The sequence below is a fragment of the Schistocerca serialis genome, chromosome 2 (genome assembly GCF_023864345.2).
Source record: "Schistocerca serialis cubense isolate TAMUIC-IGC-003099 chromosome 2, iqSchSeri2.2, whole genome shotgun sequence".
Taxonomy (NCBI): domain Eukaryota; kingdom Metazoa; phylum Arthropoda; class Insecta; order Orthoptera; family Acrididae; genus Schistocerca; species Schistocerca serialis.
In genome coordinates this window covers 143585212-143607244 of record NC_064639.1, presented here as the reverse complement: position 1 = coordinate 143607244, position 22033 = coordinate 143585212, and the positions used below count along the sequence as shown (strand labels likewise).

The 22033-nt window shown below is 42.3% G+C and overlaps 1 protein-coding gene across 1 annotated transcript; it reads left to right on the top strand.

Annotated features, from left to right (window-relative positions):
- Window positions 1-578: 578 nt before the first annotated feature.
- Window positions 579-21168, top strand: LOC126455796 (lectizyme-like). The gene is made up of 3 exons (XM_050091556.1): window positions 579-696; window positions 11158-11291; window positions 21025-21168. Exons 1-3 carry the CDS (start codon window positions 579-581, stop codon window positions 21166-21168), a joined length of 396 nt encoding a protein of 131 aa, XP_049947513.1.
- The last annotated feature ends 865 nt before the right edge of the window (window positions 21169-22033 follow it).

Genomic DNA, 22033 nt, shown 5'->3' with positions numbered 1-22033 from the left:
GTTCACGGTACCAACAGGGACATTCATTGTTACCATCACTTACTGTAAAAAGGAGCAGATTGTGTAATGATGTAAACCTACTTAAGTTGTTATTCCAAGTATTGAAGATAAAGGATCTGATTATGTATGCTGTTGTGTTAGTTGCTGTATCATACCATTTTTGGTCCCATCGTTTCCGAAGATGGAAACAGAGAATTAGCGAAACAGGTAATTGTATGAGACGATGATTTTATCGATCATAGCAGCTGAAAAGTTATTCAGTTTTAGCAACCTACAGGATCACTCCTCACTGATTTTTTCCATCGTATTCATCCTTTGCATTCTAACGCGTCTCCCTACGATGCTTATCTCATCCACTGTGATAGATCGCCAGGGGACGTTGGGTGGAGTGGCGAGGAATGAACGACAGACATAACTATTGTGTCGATTCCTGAAACTTACTTCAACGGTTAAGTTCCAAGAACGCTTCCCGTTAAGATTCCTGCAGCGATTTCAGTCCAGTTTATTTGTAAGTTATTGTAAACACGACGTAGATTGCGTTTGGTCGTTGATTCAGAGTCTGCAACGTTCGCTAAGCGATGGATGCTTTGTCTGCAGGTGGGACACTGCCAGTGCGTCGTCTGCCCCACACTGGACCCAGCCGGCGCTTCGCTGTCTCCAGGGGTCGCATCGTCGGGGGATACGACGCCAAAAGTGGTGAGCTTCCATCTCCTTAGGCACTCTCCCTGCGACAACGAAGCGTTGTTGTACCCGTCAATTGAAGCACAGGAGGCACGTTATACAGTACAGACAGTGTATCCGACTACGTAACTGCAATCTGTAACATAGAAAAAAACCACCGGAGTTACCGAAGCGATTTTGTCACTAGAATGTCATCTGCTGGCCACCATATACTACGAGGGTCACTCCAGAAAGAAGTACACTGTTTTTTTTTAATCCATCTTTTATTCTACATGTTTGAAAGTTTTACAGTGTGTAGATACATCCTTTAGGAACAATATATTCATTTCTCCACATAATTTCCATCCCTCTCAACTGCCTTACGCCATCTTGGAACCAGCGCATGTATACCCGCACGGTAAAATTCTGGACCAACCTGTTGGAGCCCGCTTTCATCACGTAACCTGCTTGCCCACCGACTAACTGTAGTGCGATCGACAGCAGCATTTCCATACACCTTTTGCAACCTCTTGGGCATGTTTCCCACTGTCTCGTTTTCACAGCACAGGAATTCTATAACAGCACATTGCTTGTGACGAACGTCAAGTGTAGCAGCCATCTTGAAGACATGCTGTGACGGCGCCACTCACGGGAACAGGTTGAACTAAGTTTGAAAACAAGCGGGAAGGATGTATCTACACACTGTAAAACTTCCACACATGCAGAATGAAAACTGTATTTTTACAAAAAATAGTGTGCATTTCTTTTGGAGTGACCCTCGTAACTGCAAAACACTGGTCAGTATCTAGCACTGGTCAGTATCTAGTGATGCAATTTAAGTCACACACATGAGTCACACTTGGGAGGGTTTTTCGGAAAGTAATAAAATAGATTTTTTTTCTGAAAGATTGTTTTTATTCAGAATTCGATTGCACCATATTATTCCCCAGTCATTGGCTACAAACTCCCATTTTTCAACACAATCTTCGTTTAATGAGACTGTCTTACGTCTCCTTACTGAGAGAGCCTGCATGCCCGCTGGTACCACTTTACCGGTCGTCGCTGGAACCAACTTCCTGCTGCATTATAAACCTCCTCATCATCTACTTACTACTTCGCGTGGAATCCCTCCTTCATTGGGCAAAACAGGTGGAAGTCGGAAGGTTCGAGGTACGGGCTGTAGGGTAGATGAGGAAGAACAGACCAGTGAAGATTTTTGAGCTGCTCTCGAGTGCACAGACTTATGTGAGGCCTTGTCGTGGAGAAGGTGAACTTCTTTTGCATTTTTTTGTGGGAGCGAACACACTGCGTAAGTTACGGTAGAGGTTGAAAATACCGCTTCCGTTGTAAATTACTTTATTTTCACACGGCCGGTTTCGGACTGTTATAAGCCCATCCTTAGGTGTCGTAGCTGCTTATAACAGTCCGAAACCGGTCGTGTGAAAATAAAGTAATTTACAACTGAAGCGGTATTTTCATCCTCTGCTATAATGCTCAGTTGCGGATGTTCTACCAACAGGGTTGTCTGCGTAAGTTACAGCTGTGTGCGACCGGCCGGCACGTGGAAGATGGGATAAATTTGCACAGCCTTCTTGCGGTGGTAACTAACGCTTAGCCCAACGACTCACATGCTTTCGTTCACTACCAGATCTCCGTAGACATTCTGCAAGCAGCTATGAATATTTTCCGTGCTCTGGCCTTCTGGTAAAAGAAATTCAGTGGCAGCTCTTTCCTTGTAATGCACCTCCATTACAGACTTTAGTTTGAAGGCTACGCATAGTGCCGCCACCTGACGGAAATTCATAAAACTATACGGACTGAAGCGACGTCCCACAAGAAATTACTGATTTTTTCAACCGAAAACAGCCGAGGTACAAAAGTGTTGGTTTACATACTGAACGGCCCTCATGCTACTGAGGCAAGTATTATGGGACTACTTGCGACGCTTAAAATGTAATTGATATGCCGTGTTAGGAGCGTCACCGTGAGTAGTACCTAATAGACATATTTCATTGTTGTTGTTGTTTACGCGCTGAAAGGACAAGCTCATGATCTCCACCTTGGGATTCTGTGGTACTGTCTGTAGACCCAATGTGCGAATGGAGTCGCGCAGCAGGCCTTGGACGGTTACGTTTACTTGTGACTTACGCCACTAGTGAATGGATTGCTAAAATAACTGCACACATGCTGTTCGCAAGTTCTTACTTACTGATGTGTTTCGTGCACAACAGAACTGATTTCTGATGTTGACGGGTGATATATGTGACTCTATACCGGGTTTCCTATATCCTAATGATCAATTTGGCTCTACGAAAGCTAAGGATAAGAGAGAGGCAATTCTGACGTTGCGGTTGACAGTGGAAGAAAGACTAAATAAAAATCAAGACACGTTTATACGGTTCATAGACCAGTAAGAAGTGTTTGGCAATGAAAAATTGTGCAACATGTTCGAAATTCTGAGAAAAATAGGGGTACGTAGCAGGGAGGGACGGGTAATATACAATATGTACAAGAGTCAAGACGTATAATAAGAGTGGACGACCAAGAACGAAGCACTCGGATTAAACTGGGTGTAAGACAGGGATGTAGTCTTTCGCCCCTACTGTTGAATATGTACAGCCGTGCTCAAAAGTATCCGAACGACCTGAATTCCATTTCGCCTGATTCGCATGCAACCCACATAATGCAGCTGTCTAGCAGGTCCTCTAATCGCTCCTTGGTACAGTCGTTTGACTATCGAAAATGGCTCCAACAAGTCACCACTAGAAAACATTGCTCTGTATCGCAATAACTCTAGATGTAAAGTAATACTACGATACTACAAATCAAATATCGGGGAACACCTTATCACAGGTAAGACTGTCCTTAAGGCTTGTAAGCTCACATTTATTACAATAAATGACATACCTGCAATGTTACCACTCTCATTATTACGTCAGATAGGTAATGCACGTAGTAAGTTCGTCGTATTCATGATTTCCTCTTCAAAGTAACATACTGTACTTATTATTTAACGCAAAATGACATTAAAAATTTAAGTTATTCACGAGCAGCTAGTTGAGAATATGTATGAACTTCAAATGACACGACGAACCGTCTCGTTCTGCATATGGATTCAAACCCAGGTCGTGCAGACTAAGCAAAGATTTCGTGACTGACGGAAACTAACAGTCATTCCTGATTAGGCATGTAGAGAGTGATATACCTCGATTTTAGACAGTATCAATTAGCAAACATCAACTTTGAAATACATAACGTAAACATTTTTAACGGACGCGAATTCCTACCCAGCATCTATTGTCCCTGTTAACGAACTACGAGAGATGATAAATTTTGCTTCTTCACAAGTAACTTACTTGAAATGCCGTGATGTAAAGCTTTGGGTTGGACAGGGATTCGAACCCAGAACCCAATCGGATAGATATCGAAGCACAATCAACTGTGACATATCGGATTTTCTCGGCAGTAGCTAGATGTTTTAACAGAAATGACGAGACGAAACATTAATTTTTTCCTTCTCAGGACTCCAACCCGGAACCTAGCGCTGTTATTTATTAGAGAAAACGAACGTTAGATGTGGGTTTGTTACATCAGCAGCGACATGTGAGCATGTTTGAACTAGAGATAATATGACAAAGAGTTCAGTGCTGACTGGGAATCGAACCCCACACATACCGTTGTTGACCACACACAAAGAGACGTCAGCTACAGAATTTTTCTCCACCAGCAGCTCGGAATAACATCCTTGAACTTAGAGTGATCTCTCAAATAGTTCTGTGTCTCACTGGGAGTCAAATACGTCAGATATCGCTAGTGTTGACAACGAAGGAAAATGCATTAAAAATCAAAATTATTATTCATCAGCAGATAGGTGTTCTCATGCTAGAGCTTGATAATACGTAATGAAAACTTTAGTGCCGGGCGAGCATTCGAACCCATTCACGTGCAATATGTGGAGATGTTGAGGAATCTGCAGTTTTGAACAAACAACAAATTGTAGTCGAGCTGTATTGTCACGAAGGTATCAAATTCCGCGTTAAGGGCGGTCTGAGCTGCATTCCAATTCCACAACCAATTTTATCGACATACAGAAGCTCAAATAAATGATAGAATAAGTGTCCTGTGACCCCACATAGCGTTTGTTTCGTCACTATAAATAAATAACTAGTATGAGAAAAGTTACAGGTGATAGAGTTCCCACATTTCTCCACTCCTGACTTTATTGTGGTGCAACCTAACGACCACTTGGTAGAGAAGGAATATCATGTTTAATGTGAATTTCAGACCACAATGCCATTATACCTTCTTCACTTGGCGTAGCCAGAAGAGAATAGAATCTGTCTCTCCCTATTAAAAATCATGGGCAGAAGTTGGAATCGAACCCAGAGCATCATCACAGGAACTTATTATCAAACCAACAGAGCATCAAATCAACTTCTGCGTCATTCATTTTTCTTTCATACAACTGTTGTGGCACACTCGATGAGAATTCTGACATACAGGCCCCCTGTAGTGGTTCGCAGCATGTTCAGTACATTCATTTACTTGGCTGACCGAATCGCCGTGAACTAGCTGCCTTGGCTACCCAGTGCATACATTCGACTCTATTTTGTAACCACCGAAACAAAATCATGTAACTGCCACCAACACAGAACTGCCAACAGTGTAGGATGCAGAAATTTAAAGAGGAAGTGTTCCTTTCCATTTGAGCTACTCTGTTTCGCCATCTGTTTGTTGAAAACATCGTGCAGTGCAAAACAAAAGCTATAGCTGTCTGTCTCTCAGAAGTCTAGATCCGGCCATATGCATTATCTCACAGCACTGTGGAATGCGGAAATTGCGGAGGAACTGTTGTTGACTTCTGGAGGTGCTGTAGGAGATGACAGCTAGTAGCGTCACGCTAAGTGTCACACACCGTACGTAAGGTATCGCGAGTTCCATTTCATTCGCTGCTACATTTTTTTACAACGCAATTATGCTGTCTGCTGAAGTTACCAATTTAATGGAACTTGTAACATAATTACCTTCACTTCTCAACACAAAATAGCCGCATGTGGAAAAAGGGCTCACTCCTGCGACATTTTGTTATTTTCAGGTTTAATAGATGACCAGGCAGCAGATGCATCTCCAAGCTTTTGTATTATGTGTGGGGAGAGCGCATCGTGCCAAAATAGTCACAAAAGTATTTCTTACATTAGCTGTCGTCTGGTAGTGGCATTTTAGTCTTCTTCAAACCGTCAAACCTTGTTTGACAGCTTTAACTCAGAACAAGTTTTCTACATGCATCTAATCAATAAACTGCATGTGCAATGTCAGACTGTTATAGATCACATCAGAGAATTCGCATATATCGTTGATGATTAATTTCTCTCTCATGTTTAGTATTGTTTCAACAACACTGAAAGAAACCTTACGAAAATTGTGCACTGTATTAAAAGAAATGAAATGAAACTACCCACGATAACCTTACGACAAAAGACTGCTTTGATAAAACTGAGTATCTGTACACAAGCGTGCCTCCATCGGCACGAATTAGTAAAATACTACTCACTTAGATTTCGATTGGGTCTGTGTTTAATTGGTATGCTGTGTCATACTCAACAGGTATGCAAATGCGGCATTTCATAAATAAAATTAAGTACTCCTAGAGACCTAAAATTTGCTTGTCCGCAGCGGAACGAGGCGTTACCTGTTGTGCAGCATTGTAAGTTTTTCACCACTGCACTATAAGCCGAAAGTATTTTCTTGCGATTTCCTTATCGATGTTCCATCTGACTGCTTGTAGCTCTTTCACAGAAGGAATAAAAACGTTACATTCAGCGAGATTGGAACCGGGAACTAGAACAGACGCTCTTTTTCACAGGTCAGCACATCACCACACAGCTAGCGAAGAAGTATGTGTTGCCCATTTCCTTCACAAGAGTCCGCAGCTCGTGGTCGTGCTGTAGCGTTCTCGCTTCCCGCACCCGGTTTCCCGGGTTCGATTCCCAGCGGGGTCAGGGATTTTCTCTGCCTCGTGATGGCAGGGTGTTGTGTGATGTCCTTAGGTTAGTTAGGTTTAAGTAGTTCTAAGTTCTAGGGTATTGATGACCATAGATATTAAGTCCCATAGTGCTCAGAGCCATTTGAATCATTTTTTTCCTTTATGAGGCCAATAGTGTCTACAACTCGCAAACCGCTATTTAAAGGAATAGTTGCGATTTACACATGAAACGACTTTCCTGGACTCAAAACCGTAAATTTGCAATCTTTTGTTACACCTGAAGCGATAATAACTCAGATTAATCAATGGAAATGACTGGAAAAATCAAGTGAACTTTGAGGCTTAATTCCGTGCACACCAGGAAGTAACTCGTCTATCACAGAGTTGCCAAATATACATTTCCGTGTTGCCAAACCTCAGTTACAGTACTAGCACGAAGAAGACGAACCGATGTGATCCTACAGCCGGCTGGGAAGTGACCACAGCTGGCCTTTCAAAGACGCGGCTGCGACGGCCTGGAATACGTAATGCGTCTGATTCGCATTCCGATTGGGATCTGTGTTCGAATCCCTGTCCAACCCAAAGCTTTACCTCACGGCATTATATATAAGTTACTTGTTAAGAAGCAATATTTACCATCTCCTGTAGTTCGTTAACAGGGAAAATACGAGCTGGGTAGGAATTAGGGTCCGTTAAAAATGTATGCGTTATGTAATTTAAAGTTGGTATTTGCTAATTGATACTGTCTAAAATCGTGGTATATCACTCTCTGTATGCCTAGTCAGGAATTACTGTTAGTTTCCGTCAGTCTCGAAATCTTTGCTTAGTCTGCATGACCTGGGACTGAATCCATATGCAAAACGAGACGGTTCGTCATGTCATTTGAAGTTCATACATATTCTCAACTAGCTGCTCGTAAATAACTTATATTTTTAATGTCATTTTGTATTAAATAATAAGTACAGTATGTTACTTTGAAGAGGAAATCATGAATACGACGAACTTACTACCTGCATTACCTATCTGACGTAATAATGAGAGTGGTAACATTGCAGGTATGTCATTTATTGTAATAAATGTGAGCTTACAAGCCTTAAGGACAGTCTTACCTGTGATAAGGTGTTCCCCGATATTTGTAGTATCGTAGTATTACTTTACGTCTAGAGTTATTGCGATACAGAGTAGTGTTTTCTAGTGGTGACTTGTTGGAACAATTTTCAATAGTCAAACGACTGTACCAAGGAGCGATTAGAGGACCTGCTAGACAGCTGTGTTATGTGGGTTGAATGCGAATCAGGCGAAATGGAATTCAGGTCGTTCGGATACTTTTGAGCATGACTGTACGTCTGGCGTACAGCACTGTATAGTAGTGAAATATGGACTGTGGGAAAAGCGGAACACAAGATAATCGAAGCATTTGAGATGTGGTGCTACAGACGAATGTTAAAAATTAGGTGGACTGATAAGGTAACGAATGATGAGATCCTCCACAAAATCGAAGAGGGAAGAATATGTGGAAAACACCGACAAGGAGAAGGGACAGGATCATTAGACAAGTGTTAAGACATCTAGTAACATCAGGTAATGAATTCCATGGCACTAGAGGAAGATATTGAGGGCAAATACTGCAGAGGAAGAAAGAGATTGGAATACATCCAGCAAATAATTGATGACGTAGGTTGCAACTGCTACTCTGAGACGAAGAGGTTGCCACAGAAGATGAATTCGTAGCAAGCGGCATCCGACCAGTGAGAAGACTGACGACAAAGGAAAAGTCTGATTATGGGCTGTGCCCAAAATGCGTCAGTGAATAAGACTTTTTGAACAACAAGTTATAAGTAATTTTAGTGATGTATTTAGCAGTGGCGTACATTTCCTCACAGTCGAAAGAGCAACAAAGATAAACTTACAAAGATGCAGTTGAATAAATTTACACGATCTATCTAAAAGTCATATGAACCAAGAGTCTAAAGAGATTCGATTAAAGAAATCACCCAAACAAAGAAAGTTGCACCACCGCCATAAAGCTCAAGAAATGAACATAAATAAATTATACGAGCTCTTCTTTCAGGTCCTGAAGACCCAAGGGGTGTCGGCAGGCCCCCATGTCATCCTGTGCCATTCTGCGGCACGAGGCTGCAATAGGGAAGGACATGTGATCGACATACCGCTCTCCCTGCCGTGTTGACGACTTACCAGTCCTTGGAGACTGTACTTCACATTCAGATAGCTCAGTATCGTAAGGAAGGGCATAGCCGTAACAGTCCTCTGAACACGTAACAGTCCTCTTGGCAGTATCGAAGCCGAAATCGGGTCTTCCGCATGTTAGCCATAAACGCTGAAAAATCAGCTGCGGAGGCGATTGTAGGGGTTCACCCCTTGAATATAGATGATGCCTATCGGGAGGAGATTTATTCAAAAGATGTCATTTCGGTTCTGTGGCTAGAAGGCGGTACACCACGCTAAATGTGTGTTTTCAATGATAGCAATTTTCCCCATCACTACTTCTCCTTCGAATAGAGACGCAAGTTTCTCCACTGAGTGAAGGTTACACTTTCCAACAATTTGCCACTTCAGAATAGCTGTGGTGCTGCATCTACCATTCTATTGCCTTAAATTCTCATGTATCAAGTGACCATCACATTATCACATCATTACTGGAAGCCACGGTATAGTGAGTTCGAATGAGAGTATCAAACATAGGGTTATTCTTCTTGTAACTAAAATTATAAATAATTGTCCGCACTTAAAATCACTCAAGCTTCTGTGTTAATCTCATTGAGACAAAAATTAGGTGTCGAGAATAAAATTTCCAGTAGATAAAAATACATCACTGCATGCAGCAGTGAAATCGTTGTTATTTATAACTGGGTGTTCAGTTTGACAAATGCGTCGTTTTTTTTCCTTTCAAGGTTAGTTTGAGGTGTATTACAACGTCGGAGGGTCATCTGTGGGACAATTTGTGGTCTGAAGTATTCGTGCCAATCACTCAGAAGGTTCAAATGGTTCAAATGGCTCTGAGCACGATGGGACTTAACATCTGTGGTCATCAGTCCCCTAGAACTTAGAACTACTCAAACCTAACCAACCTAAGGACATCACACACATCCATGCCCGAGGCAGGATTCGAACCAGAAGGAACAGATACACACTGCAAACACTGTGCTGAGCAATAGTTGGATACCCTACCTCAGTATGTCTCACGACGACCTAGTGTGGTGTGCGTACTGTAAGACCTTCGGTACACACACCATCAGATTATTTGACTTATCGCTCTAACGAAGTAGGCGAGTGTCAGCAATATGTCTCGTGGTCTTATCGTGCCGTGTTTATCCTCTGCCGTTAGGTCAGAGTAGCAGATTGACGGTGACCAACTTTAAACAGAACTTGATTAATTTTCACACACATTTATTAAAATAATAACAAGCATAAAAATAACCTAACTTGGTTCTGGATGTTATTTACAATGGACAGTCTGCAGTTCCTTTGGTCTTGGTACGTCAATCTTATTCTCACATATCTCTGATGCTTGACAAAGTGTCTATTCATTTATCTTCATGGCTATGTACAGGAATATGGTAATCTTATTAGGCGCAGACTGAAACTTGACTATAGACTAATGCACACTATAGCAGACTGACTAATCTGAGGTCTGTACGCTCGTTATATTGCTAGAGAAGGCCGAAATGCACGCTATAAGCTCACGCAGGATGGCGTGAGGTCTGAAACAGGATACGTAATGAATGCTATAAAGAAAAGTACGTAGCTTCTGGAATACTTAACTTTAATCCATCATTTGTATACATCGTTCTTGATGAGACATGCTTCATACGATAACTATCAATTGCTATGGCGCCTTGCTAGGTCGTAGCCATTGACTTAGCTGAAGACTATTCTAACTATCTTCTCTGCAAATAAGCGAGACCTCGTCAGTGTTGCATCGCTAGCTAAGTCGTCCGTACAACTGGGGCGAGTACTAGTAAGTCTCTCGAGACCTGCCGTGTGGTGGCGCTCTGTCTGCGATCACTGACAGTGGCGACACGCGGGTTCGACATGTACTAATGGACCGCGACCGATTTAAAGCTACCACCTAGCAAGTGTGGTGTCTGGCGGTGACACAACACCTCGAGCGTTCAGATATCACTGCGCGAGTGTGATCCGCGAGGTGAAAAGATTCTACGTTAGCAGCAATCTCATTGGCTGCATTACATATTAATATGTGGATCGGCGGAAGCAGAATTCGGTCCATCTCTAAGACACCGCCATCCCATAGTGCACAGACGGACTAGCGCTGCGCCTGAGCTATTGTGCTTAGCGGGGCGCGCTCTAGTGGGAAAGTTGTGCACGCGCTGACTACGCGGAACTATGTACACAACACCTAGCAAGCAAGTTAATGACTCCATATTGTTGCAATCCTATTTAAAAAATTACAGAGACAACATAAATGACCAACGCATCCTCTGCATTCAAGCAGAGGTGTTGCACCTCATGTGACGCGGATCTTTTTTTCGCAGGTGAGTATCCATACATGGTATCACTGCAGCTCGTTGTGTCGGGTTCCCGGTTCTACAACTGCGGCGGCTCCATCATCTCTGAGAGCGCCGTCCTCACCGCAGGACAGTGCGCTGTTGACAGTGGATACTACATCGTGAGTATGTCTACTACAGAACGTTACTCTGTAGCCGCATTATGTTTTCTCCTCAGAAATTCACTATTGTTAAGGCTTTATACAGACCTAATGGACACCATGTTCAGAAATTATGGAATATTATTTTATTATTCAGAGAAAATAGAGTAGTGGATTGCGGTGTGAGGCTTGTTCGAAGTATTTTCACTGGGGGGAATGCAGTGGGGAAGCCAGTGGGCATTCTGGTGAGATCCTCTCCTGGAACTGCAGGTTATGTAGCAAGAGTAAGTTGATAGAGGAGCAGGAGCGTAAGATCTGTGCCCTTCAGGTGCAGTTGAAAAACGCACAGGAGGAGCTAGATAGGATGAGGAGGGAGAAGGGGGTTGGGGAATGGGAGCTGGCTGTTGGCAAGAGATCTGCTAGGAGAAGGAGATTTTCAGATAGTTTTACTATTGGTGTTTGTAATAGATATGACCAACTGTCAGAGTCTAGTGGAGAGGAATCTCTAGTAGCTGTAGATGTAGGAAGTATGCAGCAGACCTCAGCAGTTACGGTGGCTAGGACAGTTGCAAAGTCTAAGAGAAAGAAGAAGGTTCTGCTGTTAGGTAGTTCTCATGGTAGAGGTGTAGGCCAGCAGTTGCAGGAAGTTTTGGGGAGTGAGTACCAGGTCACCAGCATTGTGAAGCCTAATGCAGGATTGGCTCAGGTGACTTTTAACATAGGGGGGTTATGTAGGGATTTTACTAAAGAGGATCAGGTAGTGATTGTGGGTGGGGCTGGTAATAGTATTGATAGGGATGAGGAGTATGACATAGATGGTGACCTGGAAAAGATAGCCACTCAGACTGGCAACACGAATGTGCATTTCGTGGAACTGTTTCAGCGTCACGATCGGCCTCATCTTAATACAGCCGTCAGGCGTAATAACATGAGACTTGGGGGTGCGCTGATGACAGAAGGCATGAGTCACATTTCAGTGGTGTCGGTGGAGTCTATCAGTAGGACGGGTTTCACTAGACATGGCCTGCACCTCAACAGGTATGGGAAGGGGAGGTTGGCAAAACTTATAGGTGACAGCATAGGTGGGGGTGGTGGGACCACTCATGGGAAAATTCCGGTAGTTGTGGGTGTTAGAGCTGTACCTTTTTTAGATTGAAGTCAGCTGATAGGTATTCTTGCTTAAGGGAAGTCTCTAACAAAGAAACCACTTTCTACAAAGCTTGGGTATCCAATTAACGAGGGAATTAGTATATTTCATCAAAATATACAAGGTATTAGAGATAAAGTTAGTGAACTGCTTATAGATGTTGACTCTGAAATTATTGGTATATCTGAACACTTCTTAAATAAGGAGATAATTCAGAGGCTTCCTTTACCAGGATACAGGTTGGCTGGCAGCTTTTCTAGGAGCTCTTTGCGGTGTGGGGGTGTAGCCATGTATGTGAAAAACGGTATCCCATTTGAGTCAATTGATGTTTCAAAGTACTGCACTGAAAAGGTGTTTGAATGTTGTGCAGGTGTGGTTAAATTTAGTGGAGCTAAACTTCTTACTGTTGTTATTTATAGATCCCCAGACTCCGATTTCACAACATTTTTGCTAAAGCTAGAGGAGGTTCTTGGTTCACTTTATAGGAAATACAAAAAGTTAGTTATATGTGGTGACTTCAATATTAATTGTATAAGTGATTGTGCAAGGAAAAGGATGCTGGTAGACCTCCTTAATTCATATAATCTTATGCAAACCGTATTCTTTCCAACGAGAGTGCAAGGGAACAGTAGAACAACCACAGACAATATTTTTGTTCATTCGTCATTATTAGAAGGGCATTCTGTTAGCAAAAAGGTGAATGGCCTTTCAGATCATGATGCACAAATTTTAAGTCTAAAAGATTTTTGTGCTGCAACACATGTTAAATATAGTTACCAACTTTTTAGGAAAGCTGATCCAGTTGCAGTACAGACTTTTGTAAACCTTATCAAGGAACAAGAGTGGCAAGATGTTTATAGTGCTGATGCAGTAGACGATAAATATAATGCTTTCCTTAAGACTTTTCTCGTGCTCTTTGAAAGTTGCTTTCCGTTAGAACGTTCAAAACAGGGTACTAGCACAAACATGCAGCCTGGGTGGCTGACTAAAGGGATAAGAATATCTTGTAGAACAAAGTGGCAATTATATCAAAACGTTAGAAACAGTCAAAATCTAAATGCAGCAGCCCATTACAAACAGTACTGTAAGGTGCTTAAAAAAGTTATTAGGAAGGCAAAAAGTATGTGGTATGCAGATAGAATAGCTAACTCTCAGGATAAAATTAAAACCATATGGTCAGTCGTAAAGGAAGTGGCTGGTCTGCAGAGACAGGTCGAGAATATAGAAACAGTGCGTAGTGGGGATGTCTGTGTTACTGATAAGTCGCATATATGTACAGTACTTAATAATCACTTTCTGAATATAGCAGGTGAACTAAATAGAAACCTAGTCCCAACAGGGAATCATATAGCGCTCTTAGAAAAAAGTGTTCCGAGACTGTTACCTGAAATACTCCTCCATGATACTGACAAGAGGGAGATTGAGTTAATAATTAAATCTCTAAAGACCAAGAACTCTCATGGATATGACGGGGTAACTAGCAGAATACTGAAGTATTGTTCCACGTATGTTAGCTCAGTACTTAGCCATATCTGTAACTTTTCCTTTAGGAGTGGTCGGTTTCCTGACCGATTAAAGTACTCGGTAGTGAAGCCACTTTATAAAAAGGGAGACAGGGATAATGTTGACAATTATAGACCTATTTCTATGCCATCGGTGTTTGCTAAAGTTATCGAGAGGGTTGTATATACAAGGCTACTGCAGCATTTAAATTCACATAATTTGCTGTCAAATGTACAGTTTGGTTTTAGAAATGGCTTAACAACTGAAAATGCTATAGTCTCTTTTCTCTGTGAGGTTTTGGACGGATTAAATAAAAGGTTGCGAACATTAGGTGTTTTCTTTGATTCAACGAAGGCTTTTGACTGTGTTGACCACAAAATATTACTGCAGAAGTTGGAACATTATGGAGTAATTGGAGTAACTTACAATTGGTTCGCCTCCTACCTTAAGAACAGAAAGCAGAAGGTAATCCTCCGCAATATCGAGAGTAGTAATGATTTTCAGTCCCAATGGGGCACTGTTAAATGGGGCGTTCCCCAAGGGTCGGTGCTGGGGCCACTGCTGTTTCTTATTTATGTAAATGATATGCCTTCTAGTATTACAGGTGATTCAAAAATAATTCTGTTTGCTGATGACACCACCTTGGTAGTGAAGGATCTTGTGTGTAATATTGAAACATTATCAAATAATGTAGTTCATAATATAAGTTCGTGGCTTGTGGAAAATAATTTGATTCTAAATCACAGTAAGACTCAGTTTTTACAGTTTCTAACCCACAATTCAACAAGAACTGACATTTTAATCAGACAGAATGGGCATGTTATAAGCGAGATGGAACAGTTCAAGTTCCTAGGCGTACGGATAGATAGTAAGCTGTTGTGGAAAGCCCATGTTCGGGATCTTGTTCAGAAACTAAATGCCGCTTTATTTACCATTAGAACAGTATCTGAAATAAGTGACATTTCAACACGAAAAGTAGTATACTTCGCATATTTTCAAACGCTTATGTAATATGGTATTATTTTTTGGGGTAATTCTTCTGATTCAAAAAGGGTATTTTTGGCTCAAAAACGGGCTGTTCGAGCTATGTATAGTGTAAGTTCGAAAACCTCTTGTCGACCCCTATTCAATAGTCTGGGAATTTTGACATTGCCCTCACAGTATGTATTTTCTTTAATGTCGTTTGTTGTTAGCAATATTAGCTTATTCTCAAGAGTTGGCAGCTTTCACTCAGTTAATACTAGGCAGAAATCAAATCTGCATGTGGAATGCACTTCCTTGACTCTTGTGCAGAAAGGAGTGCAGTATTCCGCTGCATCCATTTTCAATAAGCTACCAAAAGAACTCAAAAATCTTAGCAGTAGCCCAAACACTTTTAAGTCTAAACTGAAGAATTTCCTCATGGCTTACTCCTTCTATTCTGTCGAGGAGCTCCTGGAAGAGCTAAAAAATTAAGCAAATTCCAGTGTTACATTCTTGATTTTCTTTATTTAAACTAACGACTTGTCGCCTGAATATGTTTCTTATACTTCATTTTATCTGTTTCTACAATCGTGTTATAATTTCATGTATTGACTCGTTCCATGACCATGGAGACTTCTCCTAAATGTGGTCCCACAGAACAATAAATAAATAAATAAATAAAAATAAACTACTTACGATTTTATACAGAAGGTAGTACTTGTGGGCAATTTCACGCTCTCCATTAACTTGGGCGTAAATACAGGTTGCCAACAATCGAACTACATGAAATAAAATCCTCCTAACTTCTGAATTGTTTACGTTAGGACGTTCAAACTGCACGTTTGGCCGCGGTGCATGATGGTGATTAGTATGCACATGTGCATTTGGTTCAGCGGCGAAGCCCACATTCATTTGGATGGGTTCGTCAATTACCAAAATTGGCGCATTTGAGGGACTGAAAAACCGCATTTCACGATAGAGACGTGTTTTCATCCACAACGGGTGACTGTGAACTGCGCAATGTCCTTTCACGGAATAATCGTTGCTATATTCCTTGACGACAAAGTCACTACCGAACGGTACGTGAAAGTTTTGGAGGATGATTTCATCCCCATTATTCAATGTGGCCCTGATTTCGACAATATGTGGTTTATGCAAGACGGAGCTCGGCGCCATCGAAGCAGGAGATTGTTTAACGTCCTGGAGGAGTACTTTGGGGACCGCACCTTGTCTCTGGGGTACCCAGAGGCCACTGGCATGGGCCTCGATTGGCCGCCATATTCTCCGGATCTGAACACATACGACTCCTTTTTGTGGGGTTATGTTAAAGACAAGGTGTACAGAAATAACCCCAAACCATTGCTGAGCTGAAAACATCCATTCAGGAGGTCAGCGACAGCATCGATGATTCGACACTTCAGGGTCATGCAGAATATCGATATTCGACTGTGCCACATCATCGCCAATGATAGCAGGCATATGTAACATCTCATAACCTAAATCCCAATATCTCTAGTGACGTTAAGATGTTGAATAAAGTGTGTACATGCAGTAGTTTGTAACTAATTTACGGCTTTTTCATGCAGTTCAATAATTACCACCCTGTATCTAAAGGTTCACAATTTTTATCCATTTGTAAGATAAGTTGTGTTCCAGTTTTTACACCAACGACCAACTCTGTCTTGTATGTTAGTTTCTGTTTGTTGGCAGTGGGCTATTTTAGTGATGACAGAGTACTGAAACGAAGAGTTAAATAACAATGAAGCGAAACAGATAGAAGGGAGACAAAGATTACAAGGTGCTGCGGTTAAGTGTACACTTACCAAACATCCTTTAGTAATACGCAGCGCCGGCCCGTGTGGCCGAGCGGTTCTAGGCGCTTCAGTCTGGAAACGCGCGACCGCTAGGATCGCAGGTTCGAATCCTGCCTCGGGCATGGATGTGTGTGATGTCCTTAGGTTAGTTAGGTTTAAGTAGTTCTAAGTTCTAGGGGAGTGATGACTTCAGAAGTTAAGTCCCATAGTGCTCAGAGCCATTTGAAATAATTTAATATGCAGCCTGTCTGCACTAAGTGACATAAAACTATTACCTGATTGTCGGTGTAACATTTCATTCACAGGCAGTGGCCGGAGAACTCGACATGAGTGTTGACGAAGGTAGCGAGCAGGAAATTCGAGTCTCGGAGCAGATCGTGCATCCTGACTATCCTGGGTGAGTACGCTACATGGGAACTTTCTCTAAAAGGTCGATGACAAAATTTCGTTATTTTCATATTCTATGAATGATTGATCGTGAAAACTACCTTTTGATACATTTGTCGATACAAATCAATGCTTTAATAGCCACTTCATCATTTTAGGGTCACTGCAGGGAAATACACCGATGTCCAACATTAAAGCAACAAACCACTATTTCCCCATCCTGCGTGTAAGTCACGATATAATCATATCAACGGAAGCCAGTACGACCGTGTTCTGCACAGCAGATCACACTCCCGTCAACAGACAACCTCGCCAGTGATGACGTCACGGCGCCTAACAAACGGGGTAGTATTTGTCGGGTAGTCCCACATTCACAATCGAGTCGTACACAGTCACAGTCAGTGACGTATGGCACAGAGAAGGTACCTACAAGAATCCCTGTAGTGGAGAGCCATAGGAAGAAAGAAAGCAGGATAGTCATAAACTGATATGGCGTGATGGCTTCATGTGAATAGTTCTATTGTTTCTCGGTTGTGTCGACATGTTGTAGAGATGGAAACTGAACCCCAAAGTCAGGGTCGATCACATACGGTATCAGAAAGAGAGGAACGTTATTTGACTGTAAGGGCACAGCGGTGCCACCTTAGTACAGCACAGAAACTGGGATCTGACCTCGCAGACTCCATTGGACGCCTTGTATTGAGCCGAACGGTGTAGAGGAGCCTTCGGCAGAGTGGTCTTCAATGTCGGAGACTTCCTGTAAGTGTACCTCTGACGCGTCTTCTCAGAAGAGGTCTACACTGGAGTCGTCAACATGCCACCTGGACTGTTGAACAGTGGGCCACTGTTCTTTTCACAGGTGAGTCACTTGGTCTGGAGAGTGATTCTCGACGTATTCGCGTCTGGAGGGAACGTGGAACACGATTTCCGGACCGAGACTTTGTGGGAAGACACCGATATCGAGCTGGGTCCCTAATAGTGTGGGCAGGGATTATCTTGACCACACGAACAGCTCTTCATGAAATTGTACGGGTGAATCGGCAAGGCTTAACTGCTGGCAGGTATCGTGACGAGATCTTGGGATCTCGTTTGCAGTTGCGGCGAGGTGCTGTGGGCCCGGACTTTGTATTCATGGACAATAATGCCCGACCTCATAGAGCACAGGTGGTTGAGGTTTTTTTAGAAACAGAAGGTATTGCCTGTATGGCGTGGCCTGCTCGCTCTTCTGATTTGATCCCATAGAGCACGGCTGCGATTCACTGCGTAGACGGGTTGCTTCAAGTCAGCATCCATCAACCACTCCCCAAGACTTGCTAGCAGCTCTGCAGGAAGAATGGGCGTTATTGCTTCAACATGAGATTCATGAGATTGATTACATCGTTCACCGCATGACTTGTGTTGCTGCCAGATATGATCACACCTCATGCTGAGCATTTTTACCAGTCAGTGGAATGTATGTACAAATCCTTTAAGTTGGAAAACACGGAGAACATTATTGTCTATGGTTATGCGTGGAGCAGCTGTTTACCTTCTGTATTTTTTACTTTATTTCTACTTTATTATCACCCTTTTATACAGTGTTCGTGGCAAAATAAACCCAATCTTGCAAAATTTCCGTTCGTTTCTTTAATTTTGGACACCAGTGTATATTGTTCCACTTAGAGTAGCGATATTATACGTCATGTGTTGAAAACATAAGTGATGAATGTCAATACTTCTACATCAACATTAGAAGGCCCAATATTGTCTACATCTACATCCATACTCCGCAAGCCACCTGACGGTGTGTGGCGGAGGGTATCTTGAGTACCTCTATCGGTTCTCAATTCTATTCCAGTCTCGTATTGTTCGTGGAAAGAAGGATTGTCGGTATGCCTCTGTGTGGGCTCTAATCTCTCTGATTTTATCCTCATAGTCTCTTCGCGAGATACACGTAGGAGGGAACAATACACTGCTTGACTCCTCGGCGAAGGTACGTTCTAGAAATTTCAACAAAAGCCCGTACCGAGCTACTGAGCGTCTCTCCTGTAGAGTCTTCCACTGGAGTTTATCTGTCATCTCTGTAACGCTTTCGCGATTACTAAATGATCCTGCAACGAAGCGCGCTGCTCTCCGTTGGATATTCTCTACCTCTTCTATCAACCCTATCTGGTACGGATCCCACACTGCTCAGCACTTTTCAAGAAATGGGCGAATAAGTGTACTGTAAACCACTTCCTTTGTTTTCGGATTGCATTTCCTTAGGATTCTTCCAATGAATCTCAGTCTGACATCTGCTTTACCGACGATCAACTTTATATGATCATTCCATTTTAAATCACTCCTAATGCACACTCCCAGATAATTTATGGAATTAACTGCTTCCAGTTGCTGACCTGCTATATTGCAGCTAAATGATGGATCTTTCTTTCTATGTATTCGCAGCACATTATACTTGTCTACATTGAGATTCAATTGCCATTCCCTGCACCATGCGTCAATTCGATGCAGACCCTCCTGCATTTCAGTACAATTTTCCATTGTTACAACCTCTAGATATACCACAGCATCATCCGAAAAAAGATTCAGTGAACTTGCGATGTCATCCACAAGGTCATTTATGTATTTTTTGCCGGCCGAAGTGGCCGTGCGGTTAAAGGCGCTGCAGTCTGGAACCGCCAGACCGCTACGGTCGCAGGTTCGAATCCTGTCTCGGGCATGGATGTTTGTGATGTCCTTAGGTTAGTTAGGTTTAACTAGTTCTAAGTTCTAGGGGACTAATGACCTCAGCAGTTGAGTCCCATAGTGCTCAGAGCCATTTGAACCATTTCATGTATTTTTTGAATAGCAACGGTCCTACGACACTCCCCTGCGGCACACCTGAAATCACTCTTACTTCGGAAGACTTCTCTCCATTGAGAATGTCATGCTGGGTTCTGTTATCTAGGAACTCTTCAATCCAATCATACAATTGGTCTGATTGTCAATCTCACATGTTCGTTTCAACATAAATATTTGTTTGTGACACGCACACTGATAAAGCAGTGTTCGAGGAAATCACTTCACAAATTGATGTAACCAGGAAACAATTGTTTCTTTTTTAGCGGTACCGACGTAGCTGAACACGACATCGCTGTGTTCAAGTTGGAGTCCCCACTGACTCTGAACGACTACGTCCAAATCATCGGCTTGCCCAGCGCCGATTCAATCCCTGAATGTATGTAAAATAATAATCGTTATTCTAGGAACTATGCTGTTCCGATCTTAGTTTGGAATATTTAAAACAGTAATATGTATGTATCTGGGAGGTTAAAGTGAAGGATTATCCTTAGAGAAGAGTTTGTAATGAAGTACGCAGTTGTTATTTCACTTACGTAAAAACTCCCGTTAATATGATCAAGGTACACGAACTACTGACTGTATGCTATAGACGTTACGATTTACTTTTCCGTTTTTTTTGCAGCTGGATCTGAAGCGGTCGTTACTGGCTGGGGTAAAACGTATACCGACGACACTCCTGATATTCTGCAGACACTCGACGTCAGCATCGTTTCCTACAGAAAATGCAAAGCAGACATAGACAATCTGGATATCGGAGAACAATTTCCGCCCGATAATCCGCTTACGGAGACTATGGTCTGTACGGGTCCTGTCTATGATGAAATCTCCGTCTGCGATGTAAGTAACTAGTTTCCGAGTTTCTTCTCATTTGTTCCACAGTACGTCATCCTTATTCTAATTTTGTAATGCCAGTCTAACGATTCTACGATTACTTTCCTTCTAATGACGAAGAATGTGGTTAGGCCTGTATTGACATTCGCTGCAGAACATAGGAATTATTTTAATCGTGACGCTATATGATGTCTGATGTTTGTGCCTATAAAATTTGCTGAGCTCAATTTTTCTAGAAATACTGAAATTTTTCACCTGCACTCTTCATCTCTTGGTTCTGTGTACTCAGGGCGACCCCGGTAGTCCACTGGTGCAGAACAACGAGGTGATCGGCGTGGTTTCCTGGGGAATAGACCCGTGTGGATACCAAGGCGCTCCATCCGTCTACACAAGAGTGTCTGCTCACATAGACTTCATCAACCAAAATCTCTGAACGGGCACTTTGCGTGTGTAAAGCGACTTGCGTGCTGTTAGACATGTATCTTTAATAAACCGCCACCCACAAGCTGAAATTCAATTGAACTGTACTTTATCAGCGTAGGAACTACTATGGAACACGAGACAATTGTAATAAAATTACCATTCTTGAACTGCTCTTCATTTTTTGCTGCATCTGTAATTTTCCTACAGACACCTAACGATTGTGCAACATAATACATAACTCGCACTTAGAGAAACTTCCATATACAAGTTTTTTTAGCATTATGATTCGTATCCTTAGACATTTTGAATCGTATTTGTTGAATTTGAGACAGACAAGTTAAAATTTTTATGGTCGTGCCTCTTCTCTAACACTAAACGCATGAATGTAGGAGAAAAGAAATTCGTTTCCGTTTAGCATTAAAAAAACAGATGAATACAAGAACTACTGCAATTATGTGAAAGGTGGCTACACTGAGCCACTGCGCCAGAGATTGCGCCAGAGAGTATTATTAAGCCGCCTCCACAGTGCCTGTTGAGGGCTCGTGGAGGCCAGTGCCTGTCGAGGTCTCGTGGTAGTCTGTGCGTGGGCAGAGCTCGTAGAAGACAGTTCGTGTTGAGATGTGCTAGTGGGCAAGGCTTGTCGAGATGTTGTAGTAAGAAGTGCTTGTTCCATGTTTTATGCAGTTGTTTGATGGGATAGACAGCAGATGGTTCGAATGGAAACACTGTAACGATCAGAGTGCTTTTCGTCAATATATATGAAGGTAAAATATTGCGTGTTTTTTCATTATTTCCATGTTTCAAATAATGCATCATTACAGGTTCAGTCAACAAAGCATCCGGCTTGTGTTCTTGTATTAGAGTGTAATTCTGGT